The 14,252-nt window shown below is 57.2% G+C and overlaps 1 protein-coding gene across 23 annotated transcripts in view; it reads right to left on the bottom strand.

Annotated features, from left to right (window-relative positions):
• The window catches only part of BCL2A1 (BCL2 related protein A1), a 60,240-nt gene that overhangs the window by 3,447 nt on the left and 42,541 nt on the right, over positions 1 to 14,252 (bottom strand). For 12 of the 23 annotated variants that reach the window (XR_006598737.1, XR_006598731.1, XR_006598732.1 and 9 more), the window contains 2 exons: positions 11,000 to 11,256; positions 8,004 to 10,673 (listed from right to left, as the gene is read on the bottom strand). The exons of 4 other annotated variants lie outside the window; for them this stretch is intronic. Coding sequence is in view for 1 of the 19 variants with exons in the window: in XM_003986739.5 (XP_003986788.2) it covers positions 5,451 to 5,867 (417 nt within the window). In the remaining 18 variants the exon portion in view is untranslated. Of the gene's footprint in view, positions 1 to 5,450; positions 6,031 to 8,003; positions 10,674 to 10,944; positions 11,257 to 14,252 lie in introns of those variants that run through there. 7 more of the 23 variants (XR_006598720.1, XR_006598722.1, XR_006598727.1 and 4 more) reach the window with 7 other exon arrangements.

Consider the following 14,252-nt stretch of genomic DNA (forward strand, 5'->3'; position numbering starts at 1 on the left):
TTTGAGTCTTGTGAAATCCCCCAAATTATTTTTACTGGTCCTGCCCCCTGGCTGGTGGGGTTGTTGGGTCGTCCCTCCATTGATAGAGCGCTTTCGGGAGGCAGTATGCATTCTGGGAGCAGTGCGATGGGCCATCCATCATTAGACACCGATCAAGAGGCGGCCTGCTCAGCGATGGGGCGGAAAACCCACCCGGGGCCAGTCTTGAAGCATTGTTTCCAAGAAGGAAGACAACCCAAATGTCTAACAATTCGGAACTGGTAAAGTAATTGTGACGCATAAAATTGGGATATTCTGCAGACGTTACAAGTGTTGGTGTGCAATACATTAGGCAGGTGATCTCAAAGGAGAAAACTCACGTTCCTCATCGTCACTGCACAGGACACACGCACGCAGATGGTTACAGTGGCAGGAGAGAGGTTTCCTCTTTCAAAAACTTATTTCCAGTGACACTATTTGTATCTTAAAACCATTATATGAAACTAGAGAAACAGGGATTTGATATCTTGTCCGTAATGTGGGAATAAAGAAGGAGCGCACAGATCTGGTTCTTTCCAGGAATAGTTCATTAGATTCAGGTGCCGTGGCTTCAGAAAAGCCTAAGCCGTAAAATAACGTCCTGCATCAATAATGCAAAGAACCCCGGATCCTCAGAATGTTTGACGTCTAGGAAGACACCGACGTTATCCCCGCGTTTCCCTGGCAATTATTCACTACGTGTACTCATCCGACAGACGTTTACTGAGCTTCGGCCACATGCCAGGTGCTGTTTGAGGCACTGGAAACAAACTGGTGAACTAAACACGCAGGACCCCTGGCCTCACAAAGCTTGAGTTCTGGTCACAGAGAAAGACAAGGAACGGATAAGCAGTTACGAGGGAGTCAAGCCGGGTACAGGCTAGAGCGGTGGTGGTGCCGTCAGAGACGGGACGGCTAGGGAAGACTCCCCGAGGAGGGCAACCGTGGCACGGACCCCTGGGAAGGGCAGCGGGGCCGATGCAGACCCCTGGTGATTCCAGGCAGCGGCCGCAGCAAGTGCAAAGGCCCTGAGGGCGGAGTGTGATTGGCTTATCCAGGGAGGCTGGAGCTATGAAGCAAAGGAAAGACTCACAGGAAGTGGGGTTGGTGGGGGGCTTAGGGCCAGACCAGGTAGGGCTCTGACTCCAGCAGTCAGAACGTTTATTTTATTTTTGCTCCCGGGCGAAGGTGCGTTTGGGAGGGTTCCGATTAGGCCAGGACGCGAGAGAATTCACGTCGTTCAGAGATCACTCTGGCTGCTGTGTGGGGAACAGACTGTAGCAGAGCAAGGATGGAAAACCGCTAAGAGGTTACGGCCGGCGTCGGACGACGGAGGACGCGTCCCGGGTGGGCTGGGTGCATGACCGGCCGGCAGGACTGGCTTGCGCCCCGGACGCAGGGTGTGAGGGAGAGGGGTGGAGAGGGACGCCCCAGTTAGAGTGCGTTCCCGAAGGGCCCAAGGTGTGGGGGAGGGGGGCTAGAATTCCATCTTTCTTTTCGTTCAATGACTTTCAATCTCGAGTCAAAATTGGAGGGAAACATCAGGAGAACTTGGCCCCCAAATCTAACGAAGCAGAGGATGCGAGAGACCCATGGAGGTTCTGTCCCCTCGCTGCTTGTGCTCCACACCTCGGAAACGCCTCTGCCAGCCGGGCACCCAGCCACGCGGGCACAAGTCTCCGTGTGTCCTTCCGTTTGGCGCAAAAAGACCATCCCTCAGAGCAGGATGATCAAACACAACCGTAACCAAGCAAACAAAAACGGCTCGTCTCGCCCCTTGTGACTCTTGCGGTTGCTTGGGAAGTACCAGTGCTGACTGTGCGTCCCCGTCTTGAAAGGGGCTTTCTTTCCGTGTTAGGGTGGTTTTCCGAATTACATAGTGAAGCCTCTTGAAATCTCCCGTGTGCCCTTCATAGCTGGTCCTAGCGATACGCTGGTCTTACCTTTTCCCTTCAGGGCATCTGGTTTCGATGGCGACTAATACCTAACCCTGGCTGGTATAACTTGGGAAGACTGAACCTGGTCAATCGGGGAAGTTTGACGATACTACCGCTAACAATAACCCTAAACTTGTACTGAGTGCTTATGCCAGGTGCTTCGTGTGTAACAGTAACTGATTTAATCGTCACGCCGGGTCCTGGGAGGAGGAAGCATTATTCTCCCCGTTCAGCAGACGAGGAAACAAGGTTCTGAGCAGTAGCCTGTGGACGTCCCACGGGCACTGAATGACCCCAGAAGCCAGCCCAGAACCGTGTGACCCACAGTCGGTGCTCACACTATCCAAGCGGCCGACATACTGCCTTCCTGACCCAAAAGTTTTCATAACGTGTCTAATCCTACTTGCGAAGTACTTAGATCATAGTAGTTCTCTGGTTGTGCGCTAACTGACCTTCTCATCTTTCGCGATGCACGCGCATTTCTCATTTGGAGCCGGTGACAGCAGATAGGACCAGAGGCCCCGAGCTTTCCGGACGGTCACGTCTGACCGATTTTCACGGATCGGGAAATCTCGACTGTAGCGCAGCCATCTGCCCCGAGATGAACCCTCACGAGTACGTTTACTTGTGTCAGCCCGCCGTGCTAACGTGTTCGGACTCAAATCCTGATTCCTTCACGCAACCCGTGTCTCGTGTGGGCCGAAAAGGAGCGCGCTTTCAGGAGCGCGACCGTCACGTCTACGAGCGAAGCTGTCCAGGTGTGAAAGTCCGGTGCTTCAAGCCTACCTACACCCAAGGACCCCGTGAAGGCTGAGTGTGTGCGTGGGCACGCGTGTGTATGTGTACGTCCACTCGGGAAGGCTTCATCCTGCCGCGCGCACACTTACACCAGGCCACCCCCTGAAAGATGAGTCCACTTCCGGAGACTCTCAGAGACCATCCCATCGCCCGCCCGGCCAAGGGCTCCACGAGCTCACAAAACACTGCTAACTCGTTACATTTCGAGTAACATTCATCACAACGTATATGCTGCAGATACCATGTGGGGTGCCCGGACACAGAGCCCGCAGAGAGCTGCGAACTGAATTCCTCTGCACCAGGGGAGTTTTGCTTTCGCTGGAAACCTCCGTGGCACGGTGGGAATTTCCACCCGTCGCCCACAGCTGAGAGGAAGAGAGCAAGACCCACCCCGCCCCCCGCCCCCGCCATGCTTCCTCCAGCCCCGAGTCAGTCTGAGTCAGGGGGGGACCAAGTGCGGGATGCCCCATCATGACACCGGAAAGCCTTAAACAAGATGCAGGGGACATCCCGTAAAATGTGACTGCATCAAAATTTAGAACATTTGTAATAACCAGGGGCACCTGGCCGGCTCAGTCGGTGGAGCGTGCGACTCTTGATCTCAGGGTTGTGAGTTTGAGCCCCACGTTGGGTGTAGAGATTACTTAAAAATAAAATCGTTAAATAAATAAATAAATAAATGAATAAATAAATAAAACATAATAACCAAAGACAGCTATAATTTTCTTTAGAGAGAGAGAGGGCATAAGCGAGGGGCAGAGAAAGAGAGAATCCCAGGAGGGGCAGAGAAAGAGAGAGAGAGAGAGAGAAAGAGAGAGAGAGAGAGAGAGAGAGAGAGAGAGAGAGAGAATGAGTGGGGGAGGGACAGAGAGAGAGGTAGACACAGAATCCAAAGCAGGCGCCAGGCTCCGAGCTGTCAGCACAGAGCCTGATGCGGGGCTCGAACTCACGAACAGTGAGGTCATGCCCAGAGCTGAAGTCGGTTGCTCAACCAACTGAGCCACCCAGGTATCCCTGATTACATTTTCTTAACCCAGTGGATTGGGGAAATTAGGACAGGCTGCCGCGACCGAACACTGGTCAGCTGGTTGGGGGGGGCCTTAGCAGAGCCCCCCTGGAGGTCAAGGATCAAGTACGTCAAAAAAATGCACATGTACCAGGACCCAGCAATTCGATATTCCACAAGGGAGTGCATGGATAGAGATTCTGTGATGTATTGTTGCGATCGCAAACTGGAAGTAACTGAAATATCCATCAGCCAGAGACGGCCAGACGTTGAACAGCATTTACATACAACAGCAGAGGTGTAGGGCTTTTTGTTTTTTCTGTAGTATTCTTTAAAATAATATTTTAAAGGCCCTTGGGTGAAAAATAAACCCAGAATAAGTACCACGTAGTATTTATATGTATAAAAATTTTTTACAAAAAAGTAGTGTGTGTATTTTCTATAGAGTTATTCAATAGGCAAGATTTGCGTGTAAAATAATTGCTAAGAATGCATATCTCCCCTCTGGGGAGAGGAGAGGGCTAGGCCGGGGGGTTGGAAAGAGGATCCACGGAGCCGTAAGTAGTTTCAGAAAGTCAGTTGTTAAGGACCACCTGAGTGGCTCAGTCGGTTAAGCGTCCGACTTCGGCTCAGGTCATGATCTCGCGGCTCATGAGTTCGAACCCCGCGTCAGGCTCTGTGCTTACAGCTCCGAGCCTGGAACCTGCTTCGGATTCTGTGTTTCCCTCTCTCTGTGCCCCTCCTCTGCTTGTTCCCTCTCTGTCTCTCTTTCTCTCTCTCAAAAATAAATAAAAATTAAAAAAATAAAGTTTAAAAAATAAGTCCGTGTTAAGGGTACTGGGGTAAAAAGACAAGCATGAACATCCAGCCGTGGAAAGCCCCTTATCAGTGCCTTCTAACAGAGCCCCTCCACCCCCCAGTCTGGGCTTTCTGAGGCTTTGATAATAAAGTGAATTGTTATGTGGAAATTCTTCTATGAAGCTTCTTGCTGGTGGTATAGCACGTTATTATTATTATTTTTAGTCAACAGGCTTTAACAGCCAGAATTTGTTATGTTGGAAAATTGAAAAAAAAAAAAAGAAAAAGAAAATCAATTTGTAAACAATGAACTTGCAAAAACGTACCCGTCTTTTGCAAAATAGTAAATACCCAAGTATAACGGCATCTGATTCCACCTCCTTCTGTGCTAATTGTACGTTGTCATGACAGCCTGGCCATAGCCAAGTCCTCCGCTGGGCACTGAGCCCCTGACAGGTGCCCTGGGAGACGCTCTTGTGCTCCCAAATCTTACCCCCACTCGTAAGGCCTTTAGGAGTCAAAGCTGGAACCGCATGTGTTCTCCAGCTAGAAAGTTCTAGGATTCACTGGAAAGGAGCCAGAAATGTCTTCTTATTATAAAATGAGAAGCTTCAGGGGCACCTGGGCCACCCAGTCAGTTAGGCGTCCACCTTTCATGAGATCGAGCCCCGAGCGGGGCTCTGACTGACAGCACAGAGCCTGCTTGGGATTCTGTCTCCTCTTCTCTCTCTGCCGCCCCCCCCCCCAAAATAAATAAATAAGCTTTTTAATGAAAACGAGAACCTTTAAAAAGAAACCACCTGAAGAAAACAGTAGTTTTTTTTTAAGCGGGGAGAAACTGTCAATTCCTAGTTCAAAGGTAAGAACAACGAGAAATATCCCACGGCACATACCCAGCCTCCGTTTTGCCGGATCCATTCTCCCGTGTGTTTCGTGATGAACTCGGCGACAAAGTAGGAAACCTTAAACGCATCCGCGTCTGGGACGATCCGCTCCTGGAGAAGCTTCTTGATGAGGATGCCCTCAAACGCAAATATAGTCACAATCCTGCCCCAGTTAATGATGCCGTCTTCGAATTCCTTTTCCATCACTTGGTGGAATATCGTCCTGGCCGTGTCTACCGACACCACGTGGAACTTGTCCAGGCACGGCTTCAACTTCTTCTCGACCTCCCCCTGGACCGAGAAGGCCACGTCTTGTAGCACTTGGGATACTCTGCTTGGGCGGGACCCGGGCTGGGGCCCCTGCAGAACGTGCTCCGTATAGTCCCGGGCCAGCGTGAGAACGTACCCAAACTCGCCGTCGGCCATCCTCTGCCCGCTGCTCGGCCCCGTCTGGAGCCCGCTCTCGGGGAGGCGGCGAGGTGACGGCAGGTGAAGGCTCGCGGCCCCCGGCGGGGTGTGACGCACGGCGACGCGTGGAGGCTGGGGAAATTTCCTTTTGCATCACCGGGCGGTATCCTTCCTCCCCGTCACTCGGCCTGGGCCGGGTGTGAAAGAGAAAGTGGACAGCGCGAAGCAGGAAAACGGTTCAGCGAGAGCCCACTTCCTCAAACCGTGAGCGGCGGATGCAGGCGCTCAAATGTCTCCTGCGGGAGGAGGCGGAGAAGCCGGAGCGCTCCCACGCGGCCGGTGGGCAGGCGGGGCGGCGGCCCCCGCGGGAACTCGGCCGTCCCTCGGAGGGGCGCGCGTGGGATTGCCAGACGGCTCAGCAGCTCCGCTGCGGAGCTCGCCCCTGGTCTGAAAACAGGAGCCCACACCCCCGCACGCCACCTTCACCGCAGCGCCGGGGACGGCGACCGGCTCGATGCCACAGTGCGAACGGTCACCGCCGGATAGACGGGTAGGCGGCGGAACGCCACTCAGCCACGAGAGGAACGAGGTAGCGAGCTGGGCTGCGACAGGGACGGGGCTCCGACACACCACGGGGCCAAGGCAAGCAAGCCAGGTAGGCGCCGTGCCGTGATTCCATTCGGTATGGGCCGCCCGGGACCAGCGGACCCGTGGAGACAGCGGCCTGGGGGCCGCCAGGGGCTAAGGCGGGGGCTACTCCTTCCTGGGAACAGGGTGGGATTTGTGACGAGACGTTGGGGAGCCGCGAGGTGGTCGCACGGCACCGTCAGTATACTGCACACGGCCGCCCTGTCCGCTGGTAAACGGGTCGTTTCACACGATGTGAATGCCACCCGCAGAGAAGTGTCCCACACAGCCACCCAGCGGCTGCCACGGGTTCGTGAAGATCTGGGAGGGAACTTCCGTCCGAAGCAGACAGAACAGGGGCCTCTGGAGCGAGGCTCTGGAGGCTCGCCCTCGCCCCCTGGGACTTGAGCACGGGTGACACGGGCGGGCGGCACCCCCTCGGTCTTGCCCCCTGCCAGACATACAGCAGAGTCCTGCTCACACCGCGTTCTGAAACCAGGTAAATTATCCCACGTCTGAATCAGAAACCGCGGGACCAGACGGGGCTCTAGACTTACGCGCACACCCGTCCCCGGCTCCGGCCTCGCCCCGCCGCCTCCCTCCTTGCCCACCGCGGGCCCTGCATCTCTACGATGGGACAGGGAGGGCAGGCTGGCATTGGGGCGGAGGTGGGACAAGGCGGGAAGCCCGGTCGGCCGGCGCTGTGCGAACGCGGCCCCATCCCTCTCCCCGCACCTGCCCCTGCACCGAGGAGACGCGGCTTCCCCGCAAGGACGGAGCTGGGCAAGTGCGCAGCGGGACGTGAAGGGCACCCCTATCACCGTCTGGAGCTCGGGCAGCGGCCTGGGGACCCGGGGCCGGGCGTGGCCAAGTGTCTGGCTGAGAGGAGCGTCGGGGACCGAGGGCGGATTTCAAGTCTCCTCAGCAGAGCGCACGGTGGTTCAGGTGTTTGGGGGTCACCCCGTCCCCGGCCGGCCGTGCTGCCAGCAGGCGGGAGCCGTGGGGGTTGAAAGAGAGCGCGCGGGCAACACGGGGTCCCTCGAGAAGCAGAGTTCACTTTCCATCCACTTGTGGAGTGACCGCGAGCCTTTCCGTCAGTTTCCACGAACCACTACAAACCGGGGGAAATTCATGCTGACTTGTATTTCACGCGGGGACTGGAGGGGATGGTGACGGGGCTCGAGGTGGCCGTGAAGGGGCACCTGTCGGGCCTCCTCCTTCAGGAACGTGATGGCATCGGCCCCGCGGCTGCGTCCCGAGTCCCCCCGGCGGCAGGTACATCTGCCCCATAGGCCCCTCTGTCAATGCTCTCAGACTGCACTGCGGGCGAGGGTCTCCCGGCCAACCTCCCTCCTCCTCCCGGCCTCTCCGGCCTCCCCGCTCCTGCCTCCCGCACAGGGTGTCCCCGCAAATCTGAACGTCACACGCCCTGATCCTGGAGTCCTGGGGTGACAGGGGACCCGCACGGAACGGAGGAGCGTGTCCCCGGGAAGGTCCTCCCCTGCCCTCACCACTGCGTCCACTCACCCACGGAGCAGAAGCCAGGAGCAGCGGCCTTCTCCCCTCCGGATGCCGCTGGGCGTCATGAGAACCTCCAAAGGGATGGGGCGTGTTAGGGACCTGAGACTGCCCCTCATACTCCCATGGTCGTATTTCCAGAAAAGCAGTGTAAGCATGTGCTGTAAGAACCGCAGTTAGGCATTGCAAGGCCAGGGCTTTCTCTCGCGCGCCAGTGCCCCATCCGCACCCGGGAGGCGCGCAGTCGGTCTTCGGTGAATAAATGAAGGGCATTTATATCGCCCCGGGGCCAGCCGAATTCAGGGCTCCATCTGCCCGATCTGCATCCACAAAGGTGTTGCCGTAAAGGCTCTTAAAAATTGCAGCGTGTTTACTTTATTTCAGAGTTTCCAGGCAAGAACAGGTGGGAGAGAGAAAGACAGAATCTCTACCAAAGAGAATGACTTCTTGTTTTGGAAAGTGCAGGGGGACCGAGGTGGGTGGGCTGGCAGGGTCAGGGACGAGCAGCTGGCCCCGGACTAGGTGCGAACACAGAGGACGGTGACCTCTCTCAATGCCACCCCAGTCCGGGTCTGCACTCACCGGGGGCCAGCGCACAGTCCCCTGAGCCGCTCTGTCCGCACGCAGAATCTTGTACGAAATTGCGGGTCTGCTCGGAGCACGCTGAGGGAGTCGGCCAGAATGAGTGGGGCCCAGTTATTCCACAAGCATCCACGCACCGTGTTAGGTGCTACAGACCAAGATTTCTGCCCGGAGGGAGTTTTTGGTGCAGGAGAAAGTAGGCGAGGGTGGAGGCTGCGAAAGGAGCAGTGGGAGGAAATAGTCAGAGGAAGCCCCTTACTGGAGCCCACCCTAAGGCAGGAGCCAGGTTTGTGGACACACAACGAGGACAAGGTTCTGGAAACGCACCTGCGTCCCACTGATCTGCTGTGGGCCCAGGGGCGGAGGGTCGGAGGGAAACGACAGGTGGCTTCCTACATCTGTCCGCACCGGACAAGCGTCCGTGGCCTGACCCACGCCTTCTCTGTACACGTCTTGTCCGGAAGCTTCCACCGGAGAAGCATGGCACCCTGGCTCCGGCCGAGGGAAGTATTAGTGTTTGAGAACAACAATCGGAAGAGCGTGAGTCACCTTAACAACCAACCACCTCTTCCGTTTGCAAAGCACGTTGGGCTGTGGGATTGCAATTGTTGCCACATCCCTGCACGGGATCTGCCTCGTATCTCTCTGCTGTGTTTACCTACGTGGCCGTATCTCCACAAGCGGGTTCCAGCCCATCCGCTGCTCCCCCGGCCAGACCCCAGATCTTGGGGGCCTGAACCAGTGTATTCCCTCACGAGTGTGAAAGCCGGGCTGGCTGCAGTCTCAGGGTCTGTCCGTGTGGGGTCTCCGGCATGGCGACCTCAGAGGGCTCACACGTGTCTCGAGGCGGCTCAGGGGCTCCAGTGACAGGTGCGGGATGTGACGGGCTGTTCGTCACCCAGCCAAGAGCTCAGAGGCACCATTTCTGTCCTACGGGATGGGTAGTCACGAGCCCACACCGATTCGAGGAGAGGAAACGCAGGCCACTTTTACTGATAAGAGGAGCGTAGGAGGACGGGCAGGATGTTCTAAGCTGGCACGATGTGGGCCACATGTGCAAGATCACGGACACACACGGTCCCACACGGACGTACACGGTGGCACAGTGTAGTCGGCGTGGCCCTCACAGCAGCCTGGCGGAGAGGAAACTGACCTGGGAGGGATCCAGGAGGCAGTCCGGAGCCACCCTGCCCAGCCCCGCTCCCACCAGGCCACCGCAGGGCTGCGAACCCCCTGGGTCCCAACCCCCTGGAGACAAGGCGGCCTGGATCTCATGCCTCCCACTGTGTCATCAGCCCCCTGCTGTTCCGGTGGGGTTCGATGGGGGGCAGGAGGGAAGAGCCCTGAGGTGATCCTGGCTGGCGAGTGGCCCGGGGAACCAAGCTCCAGGACAGGGCCCCAGTGCGTGACCTCAGGCACAGGCTGCTGAGGTCGACTTCTCTTTTCCCCAAAGGCGGAACCTGTGGGGGAAACTGCTGGGGTTTTGGCTGCTCCAGGAGGTGGCTCGGGGGAGCCCCCAGCCCTGGCTTACTCTTAGCGCCAGAGTGAGTCAAGCTGTGTCCCTTTCCTGAGGCCGTGGCGGGAGCTGACTCTCCAGAGACCACTGGTCTTCAACACAAGGGCAGGGGCATGTGCACCGTAGGACATCTATCTGCCTCCGTCCGTCTGCTGGGGCCACGCCTCAACCATCAGAAAACAACAAAGGCCAGTCTGCTCCCAGTAAAGAAAAGCTACTGTCCTCGGGCGCCTGGGGGCTCCGTCAGTTGAGCGTCTGACTTCGGCTCAGGTCATGATCTCGTGGTCTGTGAGTTCGAACCCTGCATCGGGCTCTGTGCTCGGAGCCTGGAGCCTGTTTTGGATTCTGTGTCTCCTCTTTCTGCCCCTAACCCGTTCACATTCTGTCTCTGTCTGTCTCAAAAATAAATAAACATTAAAAAAAAATTTTTTTTAATTAAAAAAAAGAAAAAAAAAAAAAGAAAAGCCACTGTCCCAATGTGACGAGGCTCCTGGTGGGAGCTTGTTTTCCATCCAGGGAGACAAATTTCCAGGAAGTTCTGTGAGCGAAATAAGCGGGTAGGACCCCCTCCAAGTCTCCTGCTGTGTTTGGGAGAAAGGCCTAGGTGGGTGCTGGAGAAAACACGGAGCTGGGAAGGAAGGGAGCTGGGAGGCACGGAGGGCTGGAGAGAGGCGTCCACAGACGTGGCTCCTGGGGTTGGATTTTCAACTACGGTTGTAGAGGCCACAAAGGGGATGGAAGGGTGGGGGGGGGGGGTGGAAGGCCAGGGGGAGGTTAAAATTACGAATGGTCCCACATAAGACAGAATGCCTGTGTGCCACCTGGAACACTGCGCTAGTCTGTCCTTCGCACCTGTGCGCTCAGGTGCGTGCCCGGACCAGCCTCTCCTTCCCCGTCTGCGTCTTACTTGGATACCCGTCGCCCTGCTCACGGCGCTGTCACTACCACGGCCGGCCACGCTGAGGATTTTCCCGACGGTGATGTCACGGCTGAAGCCACATCGGTTCTGGCACCAAGTTCCACCCAGCAAAGTGGAAGCAGTCTTCTCTCCCCGAATGTCATCGTGGGGGAAGGTACGCAGGAGAAGACCCCGTCTGAATGGGACCGTCGAGTGAGTGTGGCAGAAGGCCTCGGATTTTCCCTGCTTGGGATGGAACAGCTGATCTAAAACAGAAAGGGAGGAAGCAGAAGTGTGTTCGGTGACAGCAGGTGAAACCGGGCCTCCCGAGGGCAGCGCTCTGTGCGGAGCAAGAACTCAGAACACCCCGAAGCCGCTGCCTCGGCCGACGCTCCCCGAGCTCTCTGAGCACCTGCCACAGGCGGGGCCCCGCGCGGCATCCAGGGGTGGTGCTGTTAGCAGGTGCTCACGGTGCAAGAGTCTCCCAAACCCCCAGATGTTTCTGCCACAGAGCGTTAGGGACACTGGCACAGCACAACAGGACCTGAAGTTCAGCGGGGGGCCAGGGGCGTCCCCAAGAGAAGGCCAGTTTCAAGCTGGCTCCTGGGGACGAATACAGGACCGTCGGGCCGAGCCTGAGCACAGCCAGGGGGGAGTACAGATGTGCATTCCGACCCAGCTGGCCCAGCTCTCAGCCACGCCAAGAGCACATGCGGATCCGAGGCCACGGCAGCTCAGGGAGCTTGGAATGGGCCAAAAAGGAAGAGGAACCTTGGGAGGTTTAAAAAAAATTTTTTTTAATGTTTTTTATTTATTTTTAGGGGAAAGAGTGTGAGCGGGGGAGGGGCAGAGAGAGAGGGAGACACAGAATCCGAAGCAGGCTCCAGGCTCCGAGCCGTCAGCACAGAGCCCAACGCGGGGCTCGAACCCGTGAACCGCGAGATCATGACCTGAGCCGAAGTCGGACGATTAACCGACTGAGCCACCCGGGCACCCCTGAACCTCAGGAGGTTTACACAGGGGAGAGACATGGTGAGATCTGTGATCTAGGAGGTACTGTCTCTGCAGGACTGATTACTGAGGAAGCCGGGAAAACAGGCTGTTCATCAGTGCTATTGAGGGAGGATTTCCAGACGTAAAAATTCATCCACTTGAAGCATGCCCTTCAGTGAGTTCTCACCCGTGTCAACATCCCCGTCAGCACACGAAGTGTTTCGACCACCCCAAAACGTCTCTTCGTGCCCCTTTGTGGCCGGTCCCCTACGCCCCCCTCTGGCCACGGGCCACCACTGGTCTGCTGGATGTCGGGGGGCTCCTTTTCCCTGGCCTGAAGTCCCACCAACGGGACATCAGTCAGCGCACACGCCTGACTTCTGGCGCTCAGCTGAACGGCTTCGGTCGTGCACGCGGTTGAGAAAATCAAGTGTGTTCTTTTTTATTACTGAGCGATACGTTCCGTCGTGTGGATCCGCCTCGAGGGGTTTATCCGTTCTCGGCCCGGTGGTTTGGGAGGTCACGAATAAAGCTGCTAAAAACCGCTGCACGCCAAGTCTTCCTAGCGGACTGAGTGTTCGTCTCTCCCAGGGAAACATCTAGCGGTGGGATTGCGGGGGCCGTGCGGTAAGTGGCTCGTTCTGGCTGCGGCGTTCTGTACGGATAAGCTCAAACTCATTGGAAACCGCCGCGGCATGTGCTGAAGTGACCGTGCCCTAGCCCCGCCACACGTGGGGCCCCGGGCGCCCCGCCTCCCCGCCAACACTCGTGTGGTCCGTCCTTGTAATGTTATCCTTCTGGTGGGTCTGGAGTGACACCTCATTGTGGTTTTAACACCTCTGTGTGTTCACTGGCCGTTTCTGTACCTTCTTTTCGCAAAGCATCCGTTCAAAGCACGTGTCCGTCTCCTAAAAACTCAAATTGTTCTCTTTACCGAGTTGAACAGTTCTTTACAAGTTCCGGAACCTAACCGCGGCCGCTGAGGTCACATCGGGCACAGACGATGAGGCCCGAGCCAGGACCACACAGTGACCGACGAGGAGCGGTCAGGAGACCCCGAGCGGCAGACATGCGGGGTTTGGAGGAGGACACGGGTCGCGTCCGTGGCTCCGAAGGGGCATCAGGGAAAGAGAAGAGGGTGAACTTGAGCCCCAGAGAGCCTGTGGGGCTGAGGCTGGGACAGGAAGGCACGGCAGCCGTGTCAGCTGGCTCCCCTGCAGTAATGCTGTTGCGTCAGGACCCCCCCGGCCCCGTGTAGCGCTCCGACGGGGGCTCCGCGTGCCCGCGGGTGTGAGTGCAGCTGGGCAGACGGGGGAGCCGACCCCGGTGCCAGATGTGCACGCGGCTGGGACGGCCCCGCTCCGGCGTCTCCCGTCCCTGAGGGACGAGTGGCCTGTGTGCCACTGCTGGAGAAGGCCGACGCACGAGGGCGTGAGCCCAACACGGAAACGGGCTTCAAGCCTCCACCGCCCCGGATGGTGCGGATCACACGGCCCCTCCTGCAGCGGGAGGGGAGTGAGTATTTGCCAAATAATCGAAGCGTTATGTCCACCGTGAAGGAGGTCCCTCCCCGGGTCAAGAAAAGACGGGTCTTTATCGACCTGGTTTTGTAGGAACATGTATGTTTTGTCCAGCGGCACTTCCCTTTTATTCTGAGGGGTCGTCCGCTCCACAGCCCCCATCACACGGTCCCAGCTGGAGGTACGTGCTCGGCTGCAAACCCTCCAAACCCTGAGTACAGTTGACGGATGGGGCAGGCACCCGACCTCCGCACAACCGGAACCCTCCCTCGAGGCTTTAAGCGCTGAAACGCGGTGCGGCCGACACGGTCCTCCCTGGCGCCCAGGCTCTGGCGACGGGGCCGCACAGGCTGTGTCACCCGGGAGAGGAAGTCAGCGAGCACGAACGGAACCCACACGCAGGGAGGAGGGGTGACAGGGACAGAGTGTCCTCGTCGCCCTCAAGTCCTTGGTTCCAGGGGTTTCTCGATCAATTCTTCTTTTTGTCAAAATCAAAATTGTGGTTTTTTATGAACAGGTTTCAAACAAACGTGTCTCCCCATCACGACACCATCAGGAGAACTCAGGCTGTGGTGTCACCGAGAACATTCCTGAAAGAAGTCAGGACACAGGTTTTCCGAGATGCAGCGAGGCTCGGTGTTCCTCCCTTCCCGGCGTGGGATGGTCATCCCCTGACCTCTGCTCTTCCGGTCACGGGACCACACTTCCCAGGGTGGGTCCCATCCTCGTGGTGTGGGTGGGACCATCTG

The sequence above is a fragment of the Felis catus genome, chromosome B3 (assembly GCF_018350175.1).
Source record: "Felis catus isolate Fca126 chromosome B3, F.catus_Fca126_mat1.0, whole genome shotgun sequence".
NCBI classification, from domain to species: domain Eukaryota; kingdom Metazoa; phylum Chordata; class Mammalia; order Carnivora; family Felidae; genus Felis; species Felis catus.